Below are 27,605 nucleotides of genomic sequence, written 5' to 3' on the forward strand. Positions count from 1 at the left end.
CTACAATTCTTTTAGGCCTAAAGAGGTTATAATCCTCATGTATGTTAGTCTTACATGATATACAAAAAATCAGCATATTTATTAAAAAAGAAAATATAAATATTTCACATCATGAAATATGCTTCCTTTGAGTGCATTTGAGTATATCTGAGTTGTTATGGTGTACATCTATATTTTTTTTAACTTTTGGTACATGACTATACCTATATTGTGTATAATTTTTGTGCATGACTGTAAATTGTAGTAATTGTCTATATCCAAAATAATACAAAGTTAATTTTTTTGTCTGGGTATAGATTCTATTTTTATAGCTATTAAGCTAAAAATCAGTATTGACAAGTTCAATTCAACCTGTATACTGAATCTGCTGACAAGTTTGGGGTAATTTCTCATTGGCTGGTGATATCAGGTGGGTTCGTAGAAGAATTTATTTCCCATAAGTAGGGTTAGGTGTCATGGGTTCACAGAAGAATTGTTATTTCGGATTGGATGGATTACGTCATATGAAGAGATATTCTGAATGACAATGAGTAGTAACGTTTATCACATGCAGTATACTGCGACATAGTCGTAATAGAATCTTGAAGGTATATATAAGAACAGAACTGAGCAATTAGATTCATTCCTATTTCAGATTTAGATTTTGTATGTTAAAATCAGTATGCAGCTGTTTTTAACATTATTTTTAGATAATTTGAAAGGAAACAGAATTATTCATTGGAATTACAAAGTGCTCATTACATTACAACATTGTTTTGGATCTATTGTGAATTATTCAATGGCATTTTGGACAATGCCATTGTAATACGTTCATTCAGACCATTCAATTCTTTTGGACTTGAACAGAATTTTTAAAGATTATTCTGGATTCAATTTATAATACTGCAAGTTCTGATTATATTTCTGTTTTATAACTTTGATAATTAAATTATCTGTTAACTTTTACTGTAGGTTTTGTTTCTTTCTGTTACTTACTTTATGACAATAGAACTGTAAAAGAGTATTTGAGTAAAAAGACATGCTGGACATAGAGGTACTAATATTATAGTACTGAACTGAATCATTATGGTGTTTCTAATGTGTTTCAGTGTTTTTCACACCTGAGAATAACTGATTCCTGCATATTTTAAAAATTTCAAACCATACCTTTAGAAGATGGAAAATGTGATACAGTTCTTAAGGAATTAGATCACAATTATTAGCTTCGGTTCAGTACCCACAAATGTAGTCCCAGTCTGTTTTTAAAGCATTTTTTCCTGTTGCCTTTTGGTGGTGACACTGGAGTTTGATTTAGGCATTCTTGGTATGGGTTTAAAGGAAATTGTTTTTCTTTTGGAACATGAGCTTATGATGTGGTTGTCTGTGTGTGTTTTGGCGACAGTGTACAGTGAGTAATAAGGTCTTGGTGATGATCTGGAAGTGAAATCTGTGTTCCACTGCACATTGTTTGTTTACTGTCCAGCCTCTCAAAAGAAATGCCGGTGAACCTATGACAAGAACTTCACCCTGAAGTCATCTTTGAAGGTATTTTAGATTAACATTTGATTTGTACTGATTGTCACACAGTGGAAAGTTCTGTACTGAAAAACAAATGTTGAGAATATATAGTAAAATTGTGTTCTGGGTCCATAATGGCTAGGATGCCGATAGGATATAATTTCATAAAGTAAAATTCTAGTTTATAACATGTCACAATTCACGGTCATCCGTCTACTCACCAAATTTATGCAAAATGTTTTATAAACTGTATCTGTTAACATTACATATGGTTGCTTCATAGACTATGTCAAATGCATATGATTTTGCGGTTCATGATACAAGATGCATTAACAGTAAATTATTTGCATTTATCTTGCTTATACACGGCAAGTTTTCCCTTCTCGACAGCCAGGGTTTGAGCGGAAGTGTGTTTTCCCCTCGACACGTACCGGAACTCAATTGGACTTAATGGCGGCAGTTTTGAGAGCTTAATAATACTAACCTGACACTTGGTTGCGTTTTTCACTCTAGAACATGTTTGAAATACCAGATGACGATGACAGTTTTTGGGAGGTACTTCCATTTATTTTAAGCCATGAAAAATGGCATGCATTTTGGTCGACTTTGAAACACGCTACACAAAATCGTTATTTACGCTGTGAGACTGCGACCTAAATAAAACAACGATCTCAGGAGAGGGTCGTATATAGTAGCAATAGGTGGCTTCGTCATACGAGTTTCCTCTGACTACTCCCACACCATTTTTTATATTAGTGTTGGAGTCTAGGGTCATAGTCATTTGTCTATCGAAAAGTTGGAATTCGCCAACACCGAATCCGAGTTTCCTCTGACCCTTCCCACCCCATTTCACAGGGGCTTGTATCGTTGCTTACAATTTAACTATTATAGTCTGATAATACAAACCCGTTTGTTTGTACCCCCCTACCGAGTTCAAAAACGAGAACGTTTAATGTGATAAAAAGTTCACAGAACTAAGTCAATTGAATCATTGATTTATAATTTCTAACCTGACTGTGACCAGAATGGCACTAATGCTGGCCTCCCCTACACCAATTCATGCTTAACAGACTTTCCATACTAACACGGTACACTATAGGCTAGTTTTTTTCCATCAGACAACATAATGATGTAGTTCATCCTGTTCGGCAGCTGTTGAATAATTGCATAAATTACATAACCTTGAGAGTTTGGAATTATATCCCTCTGCATACATGAACATAGAAATTAAACTGCTTGTTAAATCCACATGAAAAGCAAATTTGTAGTTGTCATTATTTTCCTTTGTTTGATTCGACATTGTAAATATCAGAAGCAGACGACTTATGCATGTACACCTTAGTCATGATACACCCCTTTGCTGAAAATGGACTTGTCCAGAAACTGGAAATGGATCCGAGCATGTCCATCTATTACACTGAAAACTTCCATTAAGCATGAAACACGCATAAGATGACGTTGTTAGGGCCACTCTACTGAGAGTCAGGTCAGAAACTATAAATCAGTGAATGAATTGACTAAGTTCCTTGCACTTTTTATAACATTAAAGGTTTCCATTATTTAAATCGGTAGGGGGGGTACAAACAAATGGGTTTGTATTATCAGACTATAGTTATAAATGTACTATATAATAATACAAGGGAGGATACTTCTCTTCTTTCTCGCGTGATCTATCAAATCAAAGCTAATATTTCAAGCTACTTTTCGCGTAGCAGAACAAATTTGGTTCTGATGTTTAGCTCAGACATTCCTACAGTGTAATCCCTCGACCCTGATATTTGTTTTGGGCATCGAGGTCATACTGCCCAAATAACGGCACTGTGTTGCATGTTCTAATGTTGATAACATCGGAATGGTAGGCTTGAATGCGATGGAAGCTGGAAATACTGAAATTGGTTACAAGTATAATAAGAATTTTAAACAAAACGAAGCTATCTAAACACTTTCGTCAATATTAATATATTTTTATTCGTTTTGTTAAAAGAAATATACTTCAACTTGACCCGATTTTGGCATTCCTGGCTTTCATCACTTTCCAGCCTACTGAAATGTAGGCCAACGTAACTTGAAAACAGGTCAATTTTCTTGTGTGAGAATTTGAATTTATTAGAAAAAAGACATCAGAGTAAGTAAAGTCTGAAAAAAAACATTATGACTTGAATTTGTACAAAAGTACTTATATGGCTTGCCAAGAGTGTGAGCTATTCCAAAAAATTTGACTTTAGTTATGTTAGTCGACATGAAAAAACCGACACAGTGCCTTTATTTAGGCAGTAAGACCTCGATGCCCAAAACATAAATATCAGGGTTGAGGGCTTTAATTGTAGGACTCGAGGGCTTACATTGTAGGACTAGCATTCGACTTTGTATGTCTATCCTAAATTTGGTATAACATCATACCTTTAAGTAATGCCAAACCATTTTCCCCATGCTAGCGCTCGACATGGCCATGATTGTACCTGCTTAATGTGGCCAAATAATGTTTTAATATTTATATCATTTGCCATGTTGAAAATCTTGATGTGTTTTTCATTTCTTTATTGCTTATAAATTAAGTAAAACTTTTTGCTTTATTATGCACTTTCATGCATGCAGCTTCATTAATATTTCCTTTATTTATACTTAAGGAGTTCCCTTTGGATACTGTTGACAGAATGGATTCATCCACATCTAAAACAACACATGTCGATGATGGCAGAAATAACAATCATAAAGATCCTAATGAAAATTCAGGCAAACAGTTCTGCAAAGGTAATATCTGATAAACTGAACTTGGGAGTTAATTATTTCCTCAGCAGGGTTATCCCATGATTATTAGATTAATTTCTTCAGGATTCTTCATTAACTACTTTAGGTCAACATTCTGTAAGTCTGAAAGAGCTTATGTTATGTCCCTGGTTGCATAAATGAACCAGTTTCATCCAAATCTTGTAGAGTACTGTGCTTTGAAATTTGTCTGAATGATGCTGATCCATAATCCTGTACTGCCATTATTACAAATAGAAAACCATTACCTGACTTCTTAAATAGTTAAACTATGGGAACCAGACTCGTCTAGAAAACAAAAAGCAGTGACTTAATACACAGATTTTTTGCATACACGTGATGTTTGTTGAAACCAGTTGGAACGATCTTTTACATGTCGGACATTTTGAAAATAAATGTTATTTAAATATAATAATGAACAACTTCATTAGAACAAGCGCGTTATTAAAAATTATTATCAACATGATTGTAAAATGAGGATTCAGTCCATAAACAGCCTAGTTTCCTAATCCCCACCACCAACAGTTTTCTCGATGTCAAAGCCATTTTTTTTAATTTGTGGAGGTCCCTCAGTAACTCACGCCATAGCTTATAGTGCGGTCTGTGTTTGTGTACCCCATTGTGCAAGAGTTATCGAGGGAGAGGTGTAAGAGTCCATCAAATAAACAACTTTAGCTTTCATTATTGTGTTCATTTCTGAACGTAGCGGAATAAGCAGTGTACATGACCTCAGAATCAAGACATGTTGAGACAGACAATGCCTTTTGCAAATTTGGTTAAGTCTTTTGGGGTTAAACGGATAACTTATGAAGATTGTAGCAAGATTCAGAAGAGTACTAAAGCTGCTAGAATTGATAGTTCAGATGGGACAGTAGCTAAGTGTAAGAAAATTTTTGATGCCTAGCTTAGTGTTTGGAATAAGTCCTTACTTTGATTGACAAAATTCAGTCTCACTCTGATGGACAAACAAGAGCTATGTCTGTGTTATATAGAATGTGGAAATTAAACTCAATGGCAACCAATAGCTCTTCTAATTTTCACTTGTATGTTCATTAGTACTTTCAGGACTGGACTATTGTAACTCAGTTCTGTCTGGTTCATCTCAATATCTACTTCAGAAACTTCAAAAAGTTCAAAACACAGCTGCTCAGATCATACTTAGAGTACCACGATCAGAGCACACCTCCCTGCCGCTCTGTACCCTACACTGTGTACCCTACACTGGCTATCCATTCGATCCAGAATCAAACACAAAATTTGTTCTCTATGCTACATTTCACTGATGGACTCCTGTCCAACATACCTATCCGACCTCACCCATGTGTACACACCAGGAAGATACTTACGCTCCTCTTCTGACAATTGTATACTCATTATTCCCACTATGAAAATGAAGTCATTTGGACAACGTTCTTTTGCATACCAGGGCCCTGCAATGTGGAATGAATTGCCCACTGAACCTAAACACAAAGACACAGTGATCCCATTCAAGAGTGCTCTTAAATAAAACTCACTTATTTCAACTGCAAGAACAAACTTAAAGACCTAATAATGTTCCCTACCTTAAATATTTTCAGCATGTTGTTTTAATTTCATGGTGTTTGTGTGTTTTTTGTAATAATATCATTATGTATGTTTTTTTTATGTTATAGGTGTTGTCGAATGTTGTGAAGTGCTTAGAGCTTTTAAAGATTAGGCGCTATACAAAGTCCTCATTATTATTATTATTATTATTATAGTTTTGGGGAGGGCCAGGGGTCACACTACCAGGCAAAGTGGGTGACTAAGTCGCCTAAAAAATATAAACTTCATCTTCGTCTGTTAGGAAAGTGAAAACGATTTTGCCCTGTGATGCTTTAAGAGGTACATTGACTGACCATAGTTTTTTAGATGCTCCCTTGCCTTAGCCTGGTTAATTCTAGTGTTGTAGCGAAATGTATTCATCAAGACATCAGTAGCTAGGCTTAGTTTTGATATCAATTACGTTGACGAACAAACTCTTGCCCATTCACAAGCATGTGTTTTGATAGCTGATTGACCATTAACCCTTTCCCGAGAAAGGTAGCAAATATCACTGCCCAATTCTGCATGCTATCCATCGATGGTAAAAACATACAAACTTGTGTTTTGAAACTTTTACAATAGTGTGTAAATAGCAGTTTGTGTTTTAAGATCAGAGTCAGTGATCTGGATTTATTTAAGCTGCCTCTTGTACACTATTTTGTCATAAAATTAGTTTGAAACTGGAAGTGAACCAGTTGGCCTAACAGGAAATAATGGTAGACATCACTAAGTCTGGGACTTACCAGTTTATTAGATTGTCTGTTTTCGTAAATCATCGGGCAGATATATTCAGAAAAATATCCAATTCATTGAAAGCAAAGCCATTGGTATTATTTTATTAAAGATTTAACTTTAAAATGCAAATTATGTGGGTCAGAAACATATGGGACAATGTTATGTTGTGGAATTTGCGAGATGCTTTGTAAGGTCTAAGTTGTTTTCTGACTTGACAATATTTGTGAAAATACAGAAAAAGCAGCAAAGCAGATACTATTTAACCATTGCCTAAAATTACTACAAGTACGTTGACAAATAAATAAACCATAAATTTGCAATCCTTTCATTGGACTGTTGTAATGAAGCTACATGTATATTAAAGTGAGTGATTACATTACGAAAACCTCTCCTTCTAAAAATAGATTCACTCACATCTGTGTTGAATCTGTAGGAAAGAAAGGTTTAGTTCATATACCGACTATAAAGGAGACATGTCTGTAATTTTATGCATTTTAGTGTGTTATGTATGAATAGTTAAGGTAATATTTTATCTACAACGAAGAAATAAAGACGAACAGTATGATCTGAAGACAAATGTGCATTTGCCTCATGTACATGGTACAGGAGTTGTTTCAAACACATTTAGAAATCTTTGAAAGTGCCATTATTGTGAACTTTTAGAAAGTATAAATAAATAAAAGAATTTTAAAAAATTGATTAAGGGTAGTTGATTAAGCATTTTTACTAACTTAAAATTACAGTAATATAATCTGGTTACTCAGTTAAAATTTGTTACAATGTAGTTTCTTTTATTCTCTTTTAGAGTCATATGGCCAAAATAACTGAGAAAATTGAATACTTGAAAATAAAGTAGTTCTTAAATCCCAAGTTAAATGCAAATATGAGTACTGGTAAATAAAGGGCTTAATTGAAATAATAGAACATATAAGTGTGTGTGCGCAGATATATATATATATATATATATATATATATATATATATATATATATATATATATATATATATATATATATATATATATATATATATGTTGTGTGTATTGCGTTTCTTCCTTCACGTTCACTTCTCCCTGTTAAGCTCTCAGTTCTCCCTGTTCTGTCCAAAAGGAGAAGTCTCTTCTTAAAATTCAGGTCTAGCTTGAACCCTGGAGGGGACTGCAGCTTTTGCTGGTGGGACTCCTATTTTTACAAAAGTGGGAGTCCTGTACTCCTAGTTTTAAAATCCTAGCAAGTCCTCTGTCAGATCATTGCAGTCATTTACTTGTAATTCATGTAACAGGATGGGAAAATTAGATCCTTAACTAATGATTTCTTTTATTATCTGGATAAATAAATTCTATCGTAATGAATAAAAGTAGCAGCAGTATGGTTAGGATGTATATAAAACCCATTTATCATGTACTTGTAACAAATTTAAACATTACATTAGGAATTACAAATATTCTTATGTGAAATATTTTCTTAGTATTTTTTAAGATGTTAATGACCATTTTGCAAATAATGTTCTGTTAATTTTGTATTACAACTTTATTAGGGTAGAAAATGTAACTCATGTAAGAAGAATTGAAAAACATAATTATATTTCTGTATTTAAGATGTTGATAATTTTTTGTATTAAGCTTCTTCATTACCACTTAATTTGCCAACATTCTGTATATATTTGGCTGCCAATGATAATTCTGATGTATTCTAAAAAGAGAAATATTTAATGTATGTAGTGTATTGATTGTTTAGTATGTTGGTCATTCAAATATTTATATAGTTATGTTGCATTATTTTCATTTGCAATATATGATATTGATTCTTTATGCACATTTTGGCTTTTGTGTGTGCTCTGTGGCATTCCGATTTGCTTAGCGTGACTACTGAACTAAGTGCTTGATGTCAAAGGAAACTTTTTGACCCTTATTGTTGATCTGATGCTGCTGCTATCAAATCTTGACAGTACTCAATCACAGTAAATTCTTTCAAAATCTTATTTTAAGCAAAGCAATGCTATATTGTGTAACTTTCCTTGACAATAGACAAGAATAATGTTACTATGACTGCCAATGTTGTTCCATAAATGTTTCGCTAGGTGTGCATGTTAATTAAAAGTAATCAAATTATACTGAATCCTTAATTGGAAATGCGGTATTTATTAGTTTAATTAGGTGCATGTGAGTGCTATCCTCGTAAAATAACAAGAATCAGTAAACAGTAATCAAGTTTTATGGCTGTCATTTTTGTTCTGTCGATGTTTTGTGATTTGCACACAATTTGGTTAACAATTTTGATTGTACTGCAAAAAGACCAAATGCCAGTATCAAGGCTACTATCAAACATAAAGATCAATCAGATCATTGAACTGGTATACAATTTCAGTTATGTTTATTAACATTACTGCTGTTTATGCACAACAGTGTAACATTGATGAACACTTCTGGTCCGTAAATGTAACATGAGGCTAGTTTTGATATCAGTCAAGGCTAGTTTTGATATCAGTCATAAACAACCATCTCATCAGTGCCAGGAAAATACTGGTGTTTCCTCGCTAAATTCTTTCATTTTAATGGTCATCATGCATTTGTAAATAAAGAAAAACAATTTATTTTAAGTCTGTTTGCTAACTTTTAAAGAATTCTCTTATTTTATCACAATCACATAATGTATCAGTTCCCGTAATAGTCATGTAACATCTTACAGACATTCTTTGCAAGCAACCTCGGATCATGGTTGTGTGCTATGTGCAAACTGAATGTCATGTGCAGTGTTTTGGTTTTCAATAATAATAGAACAAAAAAAAATTTACTCGCGTAACATTGAAAGTGGATGGACACTGGGCAGTTTGTCTGTAAATTTGTCAAATGCTGAATATATAAAAGTATTTAAGTTTTCTTTATTGAAAAAAAAAACATAAAATGACTCAGAATGCACATTTACTATTTCATTTACTGAAGGTATTATGACATGGCAAGTTGTTGAACATCACATAACCAGTTGGACAGATAGTGGGGTAATAAAAAGTCAATTTTTTAACGTTATTTTTCGAACCAACAAGAACATTTGGAGAGGTCAGAAATCAGAATACACAAGTTTGTATCAGCCACATCCATAGTTTTATATACTTGCAATGAAAAAAAAACAACACTATATTAATATTTTTATGTAGATATGTAGTTTTTTAGTTGTTTTTGGGAAGTCAGTAAGCATTTTTTGTTTGTAACAGTTGCTAGTTGTACAGATACTAAAGGACTTAGTTCCAAGAATCTTTTTTATATGTGATTTAGTTGAAGTTTATGACGATGTTTTTACATTCATCATTGTTTGATATCAGTATCACTTGTGCATAATATGTGTTTAGACTAAGATGCTATTTAAATTTTTCAAAATTCTGTTCATCTGTTTCTGTAAATTTAACAGCTGTTGAATGGTTCTGTTTTCAGCAACAGTGGCCATATTTGCTAACTCACTACCAACTTTTGTACCACTACAAGGCATTCATATCAGGATGGTTTCTGTCAAATTTTGTATATATGTTTATCTTTGAAATGTTTAGTAATGGTGGCCAATTTGGATGTCGGACCAGCATTATTTTTGAACATTTTACAAATATTTTGACTACTCATGCTAGGTTGTTTTTCTTTAGCTTGGTTCAAATACTGTCAAGTTAATTTTTCATATTGAAATTGTTTCCTTGGTTTTTCTGTTTTTAGTAAACAGTTGCCTCATTTGATGGTACAAAGTTGGAAGGCTTTCATGTTGGAATGTTCTAACCTAAGTTTGGTTGTAATTGGTACAGCAGTTTTTGAGGGGAAAAAATAACCTGAAAATAACAAATATTGATGGATACCCATTACCCAGTTTACATAATGGACAACATCAGACCATATCATAAGCTCAGTTTTCTTGTGCCCAGATGAGCTAAGAACTACAGAATTTGACAGAAATCATTCTGGCATAAAGAAATTTTAACCTGAATAAATTTGTTAAAACAAGTGTTTTTGTAACATATTCAATCAAAAGCATTAAAATAAACAGAAAGGACATTACTGGCCCATATTTCTTGGTTAACTGCTCTTCCATTTGGCAGTTACTCAAATGTCAGGCAGGTGAGTGGCCTCATGCCCACTTGAGTCTCTTTTCTAAATGGTTTTCCTGGATGTACTGTTATGAGTGTCCTAAAGTGGAAAACATAGCAAGAATTTGTATGAGTAGTTTAGTGGTAGGATGGCCACATTCCATGACCACATTTCTAGACATTGATAATTGGACATTGTAAACAACACTTATCATGAAATGACTATTCATGTTTTTAAAACTGATAATAGCAAACTAAAATTTATTTAGAGTGAAAGAAGTATGACATATGTTGGAAAAAAGTGCAGAATGACACGCTTTTAAGGATATTTCAATGATTTTCACATGTGACCATTGAGGTAGACTTTGGAAAAGGAGGTGAAGAGGTTTAGGACTAAGCCAAAGATAGTTCTATATCGATTTATAACTGGGAAAAAACTGGTATGACTTCCAATTATTGTGAAGTTCACGACAAAATTGTTAAAATGTTGACAATGAATAACATTCATCTTGAATGTAACCATAGTTTCCAATGTTACTGGAATTTTTTGTAAAAATTAAATTTTAATTATTCATTTTTAATTTTAATGATTCATGGTACATTATATATATTATTTATCATATAGTTCTGTTCTGATTAGGGTTCCCAGAACCATTAAAGGGGATGAAAAATGAACATGGAAAAGAAGATGCTCCTCCTGCTGCAAATTCTGTACCCTCAGCAACTTTGGCTGGTAGAGATGAAAGCCAGTTATCAAGGCCATTGCAAGCCAGAACCCAATCTCTTGGTCAGATATCTCACTCATTTACAAAGAATCAATCCTTGTCTAATCCACTCAGAAGCAAAGATGAAAATTTACCTTATGAGGAAACCCTAAAAGGGCCATATAGAAGTAGGCGTAAGTTTCCAGGACCAGCTGGCATCCTACCTAAACTGGTAAATAAAGATTTGATCTTACCCTCTTTGAAAATTAATATACATGTTGTGTATTCATTGTTTTGAATTTGTATTGTTGGATTGAATATTAGAAATACATAACTGTTGCCGTTGAGTAGCTTACTCTATTACGGACATATTTTTCATAATGACGGCAACATTGACGTGAGCCAGGCCTACATGTTCAACATATCTGACTTCTTCAGCAGTTGATTCATCAAGCACTGAGATTACACAGTAGTCCAGGAAATATAGATTTTCTGTTAGAAGGTTGCCATGAAGAGAAACTTGGTCATACCTGAGCCAGCATGAGCTTTGCCTGTTGGGCATGTCAGTAATGACCAGTCACCACCAGTAGTGTTTGACATGAAGGAATGCTTTGATGGTGGCACTGTGAACTGGATATATCAGGGAAGTAGAACTGAACACTTGGTTGGAGCTGAATGACTTTGGTTTCAGAGTCCAGTATTTACTATTAAGGGTATGATCACTATAGTCAGTTATATGGTCTAAATGAGGTAACTTATAGAATGTCCAGGGATGGGGCCATTGTGCTATGTTGTAATGACCAGGTGATGGACAGTAACTCTCTGGGAAAATAGAGTACTATGTTCAGGCCTAGAAGTCATAGGTCGTAGGTCATAAATCTTGGTAGTGCCAGCATGGGTGTGGTCCACAACCAGTTGGTATTTGGTTCTAAAGTACTGGATATTCCACCGAAAATGGCCATAGCCAGTACTGGGTTTTGTCCTTATTTATAATATACTTTCTAGAGGTGCATATAGACCACCCTGTCAATACTGGCCAGGTAGGTAATGATGAGAAAATCTAATATGTTTATGATAATGAGGGTGATAACAGGGATGGTGCTTTGTGTGAAGCTTGTGATGTTAAGGTTTGCCGGATTTCCTTACGAATGGATGGGCTTTCTGGTTTCATGAATTCAGTCAAAAGTAAATTGTTGACAGATGTGGTGCCGGCACATGACTGAGGGCATCCACATTCTTGATCATGAATTTTATAGCTCTCTTTTTTGCCTGAATTTGTTGTATGGCATTAATGGCCACCCTGTTATGTATATTTAATTCATATTGTGTTGCTTGACCTTTGACCGTGATTAAGGGTAGCATAGTTATGGCCTCCCTGACTCTTGTAATTTTTTAAAGTTTCTTGACAGAGTCTGGAATTCCAAGTTATGGCTCATCCTGAAATTCTGAATGCTGTGTCCTCTGAAATCATGATTCAGTGATCACCATAACTGTCTGTTGACAATACAGGTCAGTTACATTTGAGGTGGGTTCTACTGTTGCAGCATCCATGCCTCATTAACAACACTTCCTAAATCCTCCACCTTCATTCCTGATTTTTATCAAACAATCTCCGTGCCAAGACCAGTTTTTGAACAAGGTTGCCAAATGCATTACTCAGGCTGGAAGGCAATCTACATGTAATTCTCAGGTTTATAATGCCAAGTGGTAAATTTTCTGTAATTTGTGTTATAGGAAATTGTTGGTTCTCTCTGCCTTCTTTTAACTGCAGTTGCCAATTTTCTTCTTTTCCTCTTTGAAAAAGAAAAATATCGCACTGTATCCACTGTTGAAGGCTATTGAGCAGCCCCCTTCAATGTTTTTAAGGTTTCTAAGGGCTGTACATCTTTCAGCTAATCAGGTGCTTGGAGCTCCCGAGTCAAGTTGCTTGTTCTTGCTCCAGTGGAACCATTTGTGTTTGGTCATTATCTGAACCTCTGAGTGAAGGATCTTTTGAGAAACTTTCACTTGAAGCTGTCTCCCTCCTCTACTGAGCATTTACAAGAAGGAGTGAAATTCTTGCTTTGTCAGTGGAAATGGTTGTTTACATTTGAATGGTAAGTATGATTCAGTCTCTCTTTGCTTTCCTGAGTTCATGGCCTTATTATCAGTTAATTTTGCTAATTCCTGTTCCCAATTGAAATCTATAGTCAGACTAATCTTAGCAAGAAATGATAAGTAGAGCCTTATGGTTCTGTCTAGATCAATCAGTAGTGAAAAGAAAGGGATGTAAGCATCTTTTCTCCCCGTAATTAGTTGGATTGTCGGACTATTGACAGAGCCTGTCAGTCTTTCACTGAGAGAAATCACATTCGTGAAAAGTATGTCCATGTGGTAAGTGTTCTTGCTGCATCTTTGGTCTTCTTTGATGCATAGCCGCTAAGCGTCCATTATTCCCGTATTTCTGGTATTTTGGACCTGAATACGGGTGTACGTTTTTTGTGTAAAAAAAAAATTAAATTAAAAATTTCCTTGCAGTTTTGTTTAGACTGTGTACCTGGTTCCATTCTTAAAGTAAATGTATTGCGTGTATATAGGGATATATAGTTCTAAAATGTTTGGTTCATTTGAAATTGAGGCTGTCATGCCAGTCATTGACCAACATATTAGACTCTGCAAAGCATGTGCCACTGTCATTGTATCTCATCATCATGTTTAAAAGGAAAGCAGAAGATTCTGAATTTTCTCCAGCAAAGAAAAGAAAACAGAACTGGAAGGACAATTATGCTGTCATGTTTAAATATGTAAAACCACCCAGTAAAGGAGAAAATTTTGCATTTTGCAAATTGTGCAGTTGTGATTTTGCTATTGGGCATGGAGACACCCATGATAAAACAGCATGAAAAAGCTAAATAAAACATCAGCTTGCTGCTTCATCATCAACAGCACAGCCTGAACTTCCAACTTTTATAAATACCAGAGAGAACCTTGATGTAATTCGATTGGAAGTTTGTTTAAAAAATTTCTTTTAGAAAGGAAACTTCTTCGTTCAGTTGCTAGTGATGATGGCGATTTATTTTGCACACTTTCTCCAGACAGTAAATGACAAAGAAATACTTGTGTGCTAGAACAAAAACAGTCTGAGTTATTTTATGTTAGGACTTATATCTTTACCACACTCTATTGCTGATTGTGAGTTTTTTTTGGGTTCATTAACAAACAGTCGCACAGAATTTAGATCATCAGTGAAAGATGATACATTGGAATCAATAATGATTAAATAGACAAGGTGTGGAAAAGGCTTCTGTAAACAGCCTGTATTTGATGATTCAGATCATGCAAGAGTGCAGCACAGCCATCTTTGATATAAATAGTTATTTAGGTTATTGTCTGGCTTTACTGATGGTTGTAGATGTTGTAACTAGTTAAATATGTATTAAAGTTTTATACATAAATATTTGTTCCTGAAAATCAGTATTTTTGTCATAAGCAGTCAGTATTTTTGTACTCAGAGGTTGACAGCTATGTGGATGATGTCATGAAAGCTTCCTTCTGGCATTCTCACTCCACCTTCTCATCATTTTACCTTTATTCAGTGTTGCACCAGAGCAAGGGTATTTGTGATCTGGGTCCATTTGTATCAGTCTAGTAATTTGTCAAGCCATCCCCAGTTGAATTCTGACAGTGAGTTTGACAGCTTATCTTTGGGCACTCTAGGCTAGCAAATTACTGTATTACTGCTATTAAAATGTATGTTTTTTGGGTAGAACACTAATTTTAATTATGTAATACACTCTGATATCCCTCAGTCTCTGTCCAAGTCAGAAAAGGATGATATTCATATTGATGGTAACAGACTGAGATGATGTTATTGTTTAATTCTAGACCTAATTACTAATTGGAAGAGGGAATTATGTCCTTTGACTGGGGACTAGTACCAGGAAAAAGATACAGCAGTGCAATAATAGCTGACAAGTATTGCATAATTTAAGTTTAGTTTTACCCATACCAAAAGCTAAATTTTTTATGTGTTCAAAATTTAATGTATTTTGCCATATTCAAATGACAAACTGCACAATATACTGTAATCACTTAACACTTTTAATTATTCTTCAACTTCTGAGGTAAAGAAGGCATATTGCTTTGCTATTGTCTGGTCATAAAGTCTCCACAGCTGCAAGTCCATTCCAAATCCATTTTAGCACATTTGAACAAAACCTATCAGTCTCAGAACCAATAGATTTTATGGTCATGATCAGAAAAACTGGTTAAATTTTCTAGCCATTACAGCAATTTCTAATATTTTTCTACACATTTTATAATTGTTATACTTCAACTTCTTTGACAAAAATCTTGTTGGCACAATGATGCAAAAATCACTTGAAGTTGACAAAAGAAATTTTATAGGCTTGTTTATATTTACATGTAGATGACCTCATTAGATTTTAAGGGATTTATTGCAATTATTAATTTAAAAAAAAAAACACCTTTCAGAGTTTTTTTCAAACAATAGCATTGTTAGCACAATTTGAAATAGATGCCTTCATTAAATTTTCATGCTATTATAATAGCAGATGTGTACATTTTTATAGTTCTGAAACTTGTTTAGACTTGGACCTTGTTTATATATTCAGTCAGTGTCAGCAGTGTGGTCTTATGTGTTTTACAAACACAAATCTAATTGTATACATCTTTTTACTTTAGTCTCCAGGCCAGTCAATGGATGGTATTGCCATATTTGGAATAGGGAGTCCCAATCCAGCAGCTACCAATCTTAAGGTAGGAAAATGATCTCCAAGTATAAATTAAACATTAAGATCCTAATGGTATATTCTTTATTTCACTATTGTTTACTGCTACATGTACTGCTGGACTGGTTTGGAGCCGACAAGTTTTGCAGGTAGTCACAGTATTACATGTGGCAGTTGATGCATTAAGAGATGCACTAGTTATATGCCTACCAGGGGCCCTGAGTGGCTGACTGGTCTAAAGCACTCACCATTCCGGATCACTGCTATCTCACCTCTGTCTGTGTGGGTTCGAGTCTCAGGCTCATCTAAAGTAGGTACGTGAGAAAGCCTGTCAGTAGCTTCGCGTGGGTCGGTGGTTCTTCCTGGGGTTTTCCAGGGTTCTTCCTCCACTAGTTATACTGGCTATCCTGTATAGCCTATCTTGTGCTGAACAATGGCATTAAAACCCACAACAACAACAACGACAACAATATGCCTACCATAAGGCTGAGTGTTTGATGGTATGATGGTGTTTATCCATCCATCTGTCCCCTGTTTCGTTTCTATAAATGACTTGAGTTCTCCACCATATACATTCCCAAACTTTGTAATAAGCTTGCATTTTCGGCAAGAAATCTGTAAATTTTGCACTCAGAATGTCAAACGTTAAGATTACAGGAACTGAAAAGAGGAAAACTGTTTCCACACAGTACCCTTTATGCCAGATGCTATGATCAAACTTTGTAAATGGTTTGCACTTGAGATACAAAAGACTCCTATTGGTTTGTCACAGTGACTCAAAGAAGATAAATGGTTTCTTTGGTTTTTATTACTTACTTTGATCGAATGTGTTTGAGACAAGATAAACACCTTTTGATGTAGTGGTTAAAAGGTCAGAGGTGAAGATTTCTAAACGAGAATTGTTTGCACTGAGTGACTTGAATCCTCTGCCACAAACTTAGACCAGATTTGTAGATGGGTTGTATTTGAGACAGGAAAAGCACTGATCAGTTTTGAGATCAATAAATGAGAAGTGAAGTCCTCAATCCTGAAAGAAGGAAAATGGTTGCTGCAAAATAGTTTCAGTTCTGTGTTATTTATATTTACAAAAGTTTGTGGATGGGTTTGCATTTAAAATGGTTCAAAAGGTCAAGTTTTATGGTTGCATTCACCAGTTTCATATTTTGCATAGGGTTAGAATTTTAAAGAAAAAGAATTTCCACAGGTTTCCTCACTGGTTATACTGTCTGTTTCAAAAAGACCTTGTATATCTTAGGTAATGTTCAAAGAAGCTTTAATTCCCTTTATTTTGATGTATGATTGATGGGTGTAATATGGGCTTTAGAGCATACAGTTTGGCCTTACTCCAGATGTGCATCTTTCAAAAAATGCTAGCTCTTCTTGGTCCATTTCACTTCCTGGATTTCAGACGTAAATTTTAAAAGAAAGAGCTAATAACTTTTTTTACATTTTATATATTTGGTAATTCATTCATTGCACTTTCAGAAGTCGGTATTGGCTAGTCTGGCAAAAATAAATTTCCCTTTTTTAATAGCTGCTAAAGATAGGGTTCTTTAGACTAATTCAGGCTGATTTTTTTAACACAAGGGAGCAGTCATTTTAGTTACCCGTGTGCTTCGATCATTTACAATTTCCACAAGTACAATATCCAATGAAATTTCAGCCACAGTACATGAAAGTAACATAGAGCTATACCAACATTCTCTTCACTGTCTCAGAAGTTCATAATATGTTTGGAGCACCACCTTAACCATGGAAAGACAAGAAAAATAGAAATATACTATTTACCATATGATGGATGAATGTTGTACTGTTTATGGTACTCTTGCTACATTTGTATTCCATTACATAACTAGGCCAAATTAGAGCTGCTATTGTGTCCTTGTATATTCCATTACATAATGCTAACTAGGTCATGCTGTAACCAGATTAGAACAGCTATTGTATCCTTGTATATTCCATTTCATGAAGCTAACTAGGTCATGCTGTAACCAGATTAGAACTGCTATTGTATTTGTATATTCCATTTCATGAAGCTAACTAGGTCATGTTGTAACCAGATTAGAACTGCTATTGTATCCTTGTATATTCCATTTCATGAAGCTAACTAGGTCATGTTGTAACCAGATTAGTGCTACTATTGTATCCTTGTATATTCCATGGCCAGGTTGGCACTAGGTTATTGTTCTTATTGTATCCCTGTATTAGCTGATTAAATATGACAAAGCTTACTGAAGAATTAAGGATTTATTGGATATTGTATTCAAGATAAATAGAAGTTATACAGTAGAAAATTAATTTTTCAGATTTTTTCTGGGATATGGGAATGTTTCAGGTCATTTATAAGTTTGGATAATCAAATCATTTTTGTACATATGATACATTTTTGGAGACATGGTGGTGTTTATTTGATTAAAAAAAATGTATTACAGGATTTTTATAGCCATTCTAAAGACATACTTTTATCCCAAACTATAAAATGGATATATTTCTGAATTTTGACCTGAAAATTCCCAGTTGAGAGGATCTGTTATGCCGATATAGATTACTAAAATATCAAAATTGTTATTCCCTTCTTTCATTTCAAAGCAAAATTGGCATCTAAAATAAAATCTTTATTCATAACAGTGTTATTTTATGGGAAAGTAGAAGATTAATGTTGGTACAGAAATCCCTGTTATCATTAGCAGAATGATGTTCAGTCAACCCTTCAATGTTCTTTCATGCATGCATGGTTTTTCACATGTTTTACTTCGTGATGATTCCAGCTCACAGCTAGATTTATGTCACTGGTTCTTGTTCAACATTTTCATTATTTTTACACTTGGTTCATGTTTTGAACACTGGTATCCACAGTCATAAAACTTGATGTATCCATTAATCCTAAGAGTATTATTCATTGCTAATAAGTCACAGAGAATTTAATGCTCCATTTCTAGCTACATGTATGTTCTTTAATTAGGCTTTATGGGTTACTACATATTGCTGCATCCTAATTACAAAATAAATTTGTAATCCATTGCCACAAATATTGCATGAGCAGGTAACGATAGCTTTATCAGCTTGTCCTATTCATATGTGATTCTCAAAACACTACAAACCCTACATCTTTCTGTGGACTTTGTTGATATTTAGAAGCCATTATTGACTTTAAAAAAAACATGTGCCTATCATTCTGTAATCTTGGTCTGATAAATTCTTATAGTTATGCCCATCTGTGGAGTTAACTGTATATACTATATATGATAGCATCTTGTAAAATGAATTGTATGCATGGCAATCAGCAGTATTTATGACACTTTATGAAAATGTTAAATTGTATGTAGTTAATACTAATACAGTTCTTCACATCTTTTAGGAAGATACTGTGGTTGTATCATCACAGAGCAGTGAAGATATCTTCAGTGATCATCCCTGGCAAACTCTTCTGAAAGACCTGGGTGATGATGGAAAGGAACTGCTGTCAAAATTTGCTATTTCTGTGATTCTAGACAAGGTGTTTTATATATATATATATACACACACACACACATAAAGATTATGTCAATGAAATTCATGAATGACACGAGTATAATCAAAAAGGTCAGATAGTTATTCATTCCAAGCTGGAATTGAACCCACTGTTACAATCTCTAGGCACTTAATGTATGTAAAAAAAGTAAAATCTTAACCAACAAGTGATTCGTCATTCAAAATATAATTTTATTTCCCTAAAATATAAAGTGAAAGATTTTAAAAGAAATTAACAATGGTTAATGAATTCTTAAAATTTCCTAAAATGTTCTTTTAGTTCCAATAAATTCAAGTAATCTAAATGCTCCAAAAATGATAACTGTGATGTTCTTATGTACCCAATATAAGAATCACAATGTTTTAAATCCAAAGGTCATGGAAGTGTCATAGCAAATCTGCACAGCCAATAATATTTCCAAGTTTTTGAATAAATGTTTATTTTTTGCACTGCAATTCCAGTGAATGATATTAATTTAAATAAATCAATCAAACTAATCAGTGTACTTCTTCAAGTTCAATAGCTATGTCAAGAATGAGAAACACTGCATTAAAAATTTCTCTATATTCTCATTTAATACACGGAGAAAATACAATACTGTTTTTAAAAAAAACATGTATCATATGAATTATTAAATGTAGTAAACAAAATCAGTTCTAGCAAATCAGGAACTAGATCAGGATGACTTTCCTATCAGTACCAATGTCCTTGTTGGATCGTGTGATGTTTTTGAATTGTTGCATGGATCGCTTTTGGAATTTATGAATGAAATAGTGCTATACATTATGTATGATGTTACCTAATTTTAAAGTGCATACTACAATGTTAGAATACCAACATTAAAAATTTAACTAAACAACCCTTATTAAAAATCATTATTTTCAAAATAATATATATATAAAGTTGAAATACATAACACCCATGCAGAGAGAAAGGGCATCTATTGACAAGCTGTCATGCACCAGTGCTCTCACCCATCTGGCCATGAGTTTATCCACAGACAAAGATGGGAAAATGGCAAATGTAGCATCTCAAGGTGAACTCACATTTTAGTTCTCAACATTCGGCACAAACTCTGAATTTCAGTTTAGAAATATAAATATACACTGAATTACAAGTTAAACTTGAGAATACACACCCATACATATGCTGGTAGAAAACAAGTTAAATAATTTTTTCCTTTAAATTAATTTGGGTGTTGTATTGGATGGATCTATTCAGAATGCATTTAGAAACTGGTAATATGCATTATCCTACAATGGTATCTCTAACAACAAATATTTGGAAAGTTTACATCATCAGCTTTGTAAAATATTGTATACTGTATATTGCAACATTTAAAATATCACGGATTGTTTGATCTGGATACTTAAATCTGTGATGCAAGTGTTCATCCAGTTAACTTCATCCAGTTTTTATATGGCCATTATATGGAAAGTGTATTATCTTATTACATCCATCCATCTATCCATCTGTAAGCAATTTCAGTCAAATTTTAAGTTCTCTGCCATTTACAGTTACCAGACTTAGTGGATGGCTTGAAGGAAGAACCGTGTTTATTGCCAGGACAAAAGTCTAAAGATCAGGGTGACTGACTGAAAATGGGTTCCACACAGTAACAATACTTCTACATAACATACCTGACTGAAAATGGTTTCCACACAGTAACAATACTTAAACGTTAACATACCTGCTCTAAACTTTTTGGATTGCTTCTCTTGCTGTAAGAAGGCAGTCTGTTAATAGATTTTGGGGTCAAAAGCAGACCTGCTAACCAAAATGATTTACTAAATGAACCTTAAATTATGCACTTAAGGAATAATAGCAAAAATTACAGAAATATGATTGTTTGGGTCAAATTAGGAAGCTGGTTTGATCTGGGTATCTTAATTAGGTGCATTGGAGTTGGTGAGGGAGGCAGTCTAACTTTTACAGTAGTACCTAAAATGCTGTAAACTGTCCATATATTTTTAATGCAAAGCACCTGCATGATCAAGCTGGTGTTTACACCATTTAATTGTAGCAAATTAACTTAACAGTCTTAAAATGTTTTAACACTCATGATATAAGCATTAAAAGGAATATTCAGATTTGTGGGAGAAAAAAAGCATGAAATGCATCACTTATGTTACTTGGACATCATATTGTGTTGATCTGAGTATGTTTTGTAGTGGGAAAGATAATTTACATCACTGCTTGAAATTGAAATAAAATAACAAAAAAACAAATCATGTTGAGAGCTCTAGCAAGAAGCCTTTGAGCTCAGTGGGGTTTGGAACTGCAATTTCGGAAATTGTACTGGAGGTAATTAAGGTTTATGTACTTTTTGCGAACATTTTTAGTTGAGCTATATTGGCCTTCATTGCTTTAGTGTGTGTTGTGTGGTTTGGATTTTTAATGTTGCTTTAACAATTTTTCATTGCTTTAGTCTCAGGCTATGCTTCTGAACTTTTTAAATGTATGTTTCCATTTCAACAATAGCAGGACATTAAATTTTGTTTCTCCCTGCCAAATATTTTGATAACTTACTGAAATATTTAGACTGCTTTGCTGAGGTCTTGCTAGGATTTGCAGGTCTGCAAGATGGTAAAGGTTAAAATTATTTAGAGTGATAGAAGAAAGATGGTTTCTACACAATAGCACAAGCTCTACATCACAGACCTGGACTGCACTTTGGGTAAGAATGTGGCCTATCAGCTTTTGGGCTCATAAGGTCAAACATCGAGGTTAATGAGTCAAACAGTCAAAGGTCAAAATTATTATGGTTGAAAGAAGCATTTTGCAAAACAGCTTTGTTCTGGAGAAATTTCTTGTCCAGACTTTGTGGATGACTTGCATGTAGAATAGAAAAGAAACCTTTAGATTTAGGGGTCAAAAGGTGAGTGGTCATGGTTATGGTAAATCTTATAAGAAAGGTTTCTGTTCATTATATTTAGTTTAAGACTGCATACTTTCATCAAAATGCAGGTCATTGATACAGAATAATACAGAATGAAATATACCCAACTAATGGCTTTAATGAGGACTGTTATGCACAGGGTAGGTGTATAATGTGTTGTACATGATGCCATTCTTATTTTTTATATCTGTAGTCTGTTTAGGAATTAACAAGTTATGGTGGTTTTTTGACAACATAATTATACTGATTTTATTATACCCCAAGATGTTTGGGGTATATATGAGTTATCCATTCATCTGTTCAGCACAGAATCTTGTTATGCGAGTCCCACAGTGTTTGATGGATTGCTATGAAATTTTATAAGCGTTATGGTTATCACCTGAAGATGTGCAAACTGATAATCACTTTGTTCCATCAGTTTTTGTTAGAATTATTGTAATTTTTGTCTTGTATCATAATGCAAGGTGTGACAATTTCATTAGTGTAAAAAATCTTCTGATTTTGGTAGATTACAGTGAAACTTAAATATTACAGTAATCACCTTAGATGCATGTGAACAAATTACATTTCTCCTCCAGTTGTTAAAGAGTTATTGCCCTTTTAGTCTAAAGACTAAGTGCATTGCAACCTATCTATTGTCAGATTACAGTGAATTTCAGTGAAATGGGAAAATGTTATGATAATTATCAGGAGATATTGACAAATTACTGTACTCTTGTGCTTTTTTATTTGAGTTATTGCTCATTTTGACTTCAGTCATGATGTTTTTTGTGAAAGAATCATGTGCACAGTACTAGAATCAGTTTTTAATCGATGGTCAGGAAACTTTAGATATGTTATGGTCATCATTTGAAGATGCCCAAATAGTTCGAATCATCTGATGCAAAATGTTTGCAACAGTTAATGCCATTTTGATAGTAGGTGTATTTAGTGTTATTTTCCTCATGTTTATTTTGCATCAGGCAAGGATAGAAGTGTTCAGTATTGCTTTGTGTTCTTCATTTGGTTGCTACCTGTACACATCTTTGATAAACTGATAAAAATGACATGTCATTGTTCATCACAGGCACGAAGGAAACAGTTACCTCGTGGCAAGGTCACCCTGATGTTTGCAGTGATTGAAAGTGTGGATACTCTTGCTCTGGATGCCAGTGTTACCTTGAAAGACCAGTCAGGTAAGAGATAATAAGCAATGTTAAAGATGCCAATGTTATATTGAAAGACCAGTCAGGTAAGAGATAAAGAACAATTCAGTATGTCAGTGTTACCTTGAAAGACAAGTCTGGTAAGAGATAATAAGCAGTGTTAGAGATGCCAACGTTTTATTGAAAGATAAGTCAGGTTTGAGATAATAAGTAATGTTAAAGATGCCAGTGTTATATTGAAAGACAAGTCAGGTAAGAGATAATACACAATTTTAAAGATGCCAGTGTTATATTGAAAGACAAGTTAGGTAAGAGATAATGTGCAATTTTAAAGATGCCAGTGTTATATTGAAAGATAAGTCAGGTGAGAGATAATAAACAATTTTAATGATGCAAGTGTTAACCCTTTACCTTATAGAGCATAGTGACAAAGTGCAGCGTGCTATAAATAGAACACCTGTTACCTAGTCGACCGCATACACATAGCCTGCCTGTGAACTGTTAAGCAATGTAGTGTATGTTACGTTTAACAGCAATTTTAACCATTTTACATTTTTGGTACACATCTATTACATGTGGAAAACTTTAAGAGTAAAGTCCGATTGTTATATCTGCGTAATTGTTTTTTCACGGGGATTTATTTTTGTGCTTTAAAATCTTGAGAGAACCCGTTCACCGTCATGTCAGTGAGGCCGCGTGACCAACCATAGCTACTATTTCCCATACTCGAAATTTAATTGTGTTTCATCTGCGTTTGCATCGCTAAGTCATCTGAATTTGATAATTTATAAAAACTAATTGCTGCCTACATCAATATCAGAGCCTTTACCTAAGTTATTGAATCTTTCATAGTTGTGATTCCAATTGTGAAAACTTCATAAGTACTGAATGAAATCCTGCCTGTGAACTGTTAAGCAATGTAGTATATGTTACATTTAACAGCAATTTTCACCATTTTCAGCAATTTTCACCATTTTACATTTTTGGTACACATCTATTATATGTGGAAAAATTTAAGAGTAAAGTCCGATTGATATAGCTGTGTAATTATTTTTCACGGAAGAATATTTTATGTACTTTAAAATCTTGAGAGATCTCATTCACCGTCATGTCAGTGAGGCCGCATGACCAACCGTAGCTGCCATTTCCCATACTCGAAATTTACGTTTTTCGTCTACGTCTATATCACTAAGTCATCTGAATTTGATAATTTATAAAAACTAATTGCTGCCTACATCAGTATCAGAGCCTTTACCTAAGTTATTTAATCTTGCATAGTTGTGATTCTAATCATGACAACTTCGTAAGTACTGAATGAAATCCACAACCGCCATTTTGGAGAGTGGAGATTAGTCAGATTACAGGTACATAGCAAATGACTTTTGATCATAGCAGGGGACACTGTTCTCATCTTTTTTAAAATAACTTTTCTGTTAGTTATCTCTAAAGGTAAGGGAGATCCAAATCCATGGATCTCTGCCATTTTGTTGGGATTTTTTTTTGTGTCATTGACAAATCCCCATTCAAACCCACCACTTCCCTGAAGGACAATGTCTTATTGATTTCACTGTCCAGACTGAAACAAACAGAATGATCCACTCATCCCAAGGTCTTCACTCAAAGCTGCACACACTGGGGTTGTTCTACTTCTTTATATAAAGCCATTGTAAGATGTAGACATTTAGGTCTTCTTTCCTTTCTTCCAATTAGAAGCATGCATAAAAAAAGGATTTTGACCTCGCCATCAGCCCTACAGTTGACATAAAAAATAAAAAATAAACCTCACACACATGGCTATATTCTAAACAAGAATTGATACATATATTACTGTATATAATACTCTTGCATGTCCAACTGCAAAAAATGTGTACCCAGATCTGCTATTGCACAATACACAAGTAGGTCAAGGTTTCTGCTACTGATTACTTCTGACAAAGTGCATAGACCCAGATCTGCTGGTGAAATATGCGATGGCAGATCTTGGTCTATGGAGTTTGCAGTTGGACTTGATTTATAAGTGAGAATATACAGTACATGAATACATTACAGCCACAATTTTGCTATAATGCAATAGCTGATAAAAAGGCTCCTTATCTTAAAAAAAACATTTACAAGAATTTTGAGTTCGATGTTTTTAAAATCTCATTTAGTTTGATATTTTCCGTGATACAATTTATCATAAAATATCACCATTGTTTATAGGCAAGATGCAGGGAACTGTGCACAGAGATGTGTTGAAGGAATATGAGTCAGAATTCCAAGCTGGTTCTGTACTAGTACTTAGACAGGTAATAAGTCAAACTAATGTGAACTGGATGATTATGTTTCTGTATGATTTCAGTAATGCACCCATTGCTGTTTCCTGTGCATCCATCTGTTGTTTTGTCTGTCCAAACATCCCATTAAGTAGGACTATACTGTTTTTTTAGTTTTTATTTTATTTTATAGGATTTTCTTTTCTTAGTGTTGACTTTAACTTGTAGCAGAGTGTAAATAACCAAACTGTGCATGAAAATTGATTGTTTTTGTTCTTTGACACCGGTATGTCGGTTTTTACCAATAAAATTTGCCTCTGTTCCGTCAGTATTCATGTACCGACAAACTGTTAAATATATTTAAAGTCATTAAAGTTAACCGTCTCAACATCTGTAAGAAGCTGACTTTTTCTATTCATATAGTTGTAGTCGCATGTCCCCCCCCCTTTGATTAGTGGCTGTCGGCAACAACATAGCGCCAGAAGAAGTGTGTGTGATTTGGATTTTTAACGTAGCTTTAACAATTTTTCAGTCATATCGCTACGATGTCTGCAATGTGGCAGTTTATAGGGATGTCTGGCACTGGGACATCATGCCATAGACATGTAGCATGATGTCCCACCCAGTCACATTATCCTGACACCAGTCCGACCAGTCCTAACACTAACCTCATAATGCTAAGCGCCAAGCGAGGTAGCTGTTAGTACCATTTTTGTAAGTCTTTGGTATGACTCGGCCAGGGATCGAACCCACGACCTCCCGCATCCGAGGCAGACGCTCTTACCACTAGGCCACCGGAACAGTAGCCAGAAGAACTGTTGGCGTGATACTTTCATGGAGTGCAAGGCTTTTATATTTGATTCAAGATAAAATAATACAAATGAAAGCAATCTGTTTTCTGTTTCATAGACATTACTCTTACCAGTCACTTTCTGCTTCATTTTGTTTGCGCTGAAGAATCTGTAATCATGGCACAGCAAGGGACTTCTTTTTTTAAAAAAAATATTGTGCGCTATGATTTTTAAAAATTACCATTTGTGCTTTTATTTGCTCTTGTTCAAAACAAATTAATAACCATGTCTTTTGTTGGGGGTGGAGTGGGTACCAGCTGGGTTGTGAATATTGCCGGTTTCTATTTCTAGATATTTTTAAGTCACATGATCATGCTGAATTTTAAGGCTTACACTTGCTCCAACCATGGAAACACTTTAACTGTTTACTTTTAACTCTAAAAGGAAGTTTTTAATCGTGTATGAATTAAGTTGGTGACTGAGTGTAACAATATTGGAATGTGATAACACTCTAGTTTGTTCCAAAAAGCATCGTGAATTTTACCCTATCTGTAATTCTTTCAGTTTTCAGGTTAGCGTCATTAAATGTAGCTAAAATTACCTAATTCATTTTAAATATTTAGTGTAAAATGAATCAAGTATTTTTAGCTACGTTTAATGATGCTGACCTGATAATTTACTGAGTTAAAGATCGATAAAATTCGCGATGCAGTGTGGAACAAACTATATTGTCATGGTGTTGATATGTGACGCTCTCCATTATGAATGCAGCTCCCATAAAGGTCAGAAATGCATTCATTCAATTCTCTTACTCTAAAATACTGTTTACAATATAATTTTCTTCACCATGTGCAAGTGATAAACCATGCATTGATGAGATTCGTTGATTAGCATTTGTACTGGTAAAACTTGGTCTGTACCAGCCTTTTCCATCCTTGCGGTACAAGG

At 34.2% G+C, this 27,605-nt stretch overlaps 2 protein-coding genes across 3 annotated transcripts in view; one reads left to right on the forward strand and one right to left on the reverse strand.

Annotated features, from left to right (window-relative positions):
* Nucleotides 1–1,909, reverse strand: part of LOC149803907 (4-hydroxybenzoate polyprenyltransferase, mitochondrial-like) — a 60,243-nt gene extending 58,334 nt beyond the window's left edge. For both annotated transcript variants that reach the window (XM_089953721.1, XM_089953722.1), the window contains exon 1: nucleotides 1,719–1,909. The gene's annotated coding sequence lies outside the window, so the exon portion shown is untranslated. The remainder of the gene's footprint in view (nucleotides 1–1,718) is intronic.
* Nucleotides 1,910–1,956: 47 nt separating this feature from the next.
* LOC149803908 (uncharacterized) overlaps nucleotides 1,957–27,605 on the forward strand; it is a 35,563-nt gene continuing 9,914 nt past the window's right edge. The window contains exons 1-7 of the mRNA XM_089953723.1: nucleotides 1,957–2,052; nucleotides 4,125–4,248; nucleotides 11,263–11,558; nucleotides 16,010–16,084; nucleotides 19,415–19,552; nucleotides 23,533–23,641; nucleotides 25,814–25,899. Coding sequence (XP_089809849.1) covers nucleotides 2,014–2,052; nucleotides 4,125–4,248; nucleotides 11,263–11,558; nucleotides 16,010–16,084; nucleotides 19,415–19,552; nucleotides 23,533–23,641; nucleotides 25,814–25,899 — 867 coding nt within the window. The 5' untranslated portion in view covers nucleotides 1,957–2,013. The remainder of the gene's footprint in view (nucleotides 2,053–4,124; nucleotides 4,249–11,262; nucleotides 11,559–16,009; nucleotides 16,085–19,414; nucleotides 19,553–23,532; nucleotides 23,642–25,813; nucleotides 25,900–27,605) is intronic.

The sequence above is a fragment of the Sinohyriopsis cumingii genome, chromosome 3 (assembly GCF_028554795.1).
Source record: "Sinohyriopsis cumingii isolate HCF-2022 chromosome 3, ASM2855479v2, whole genome shotgun sequence".
Classification (NCBI taxonomy): domain Eukaryota; kingdom Metazoa; phylum Mollusca; class Bivalvia; order Unionida; family Unionidae; genus Sinohyriopsis; species Sinohyriopsis cumingii.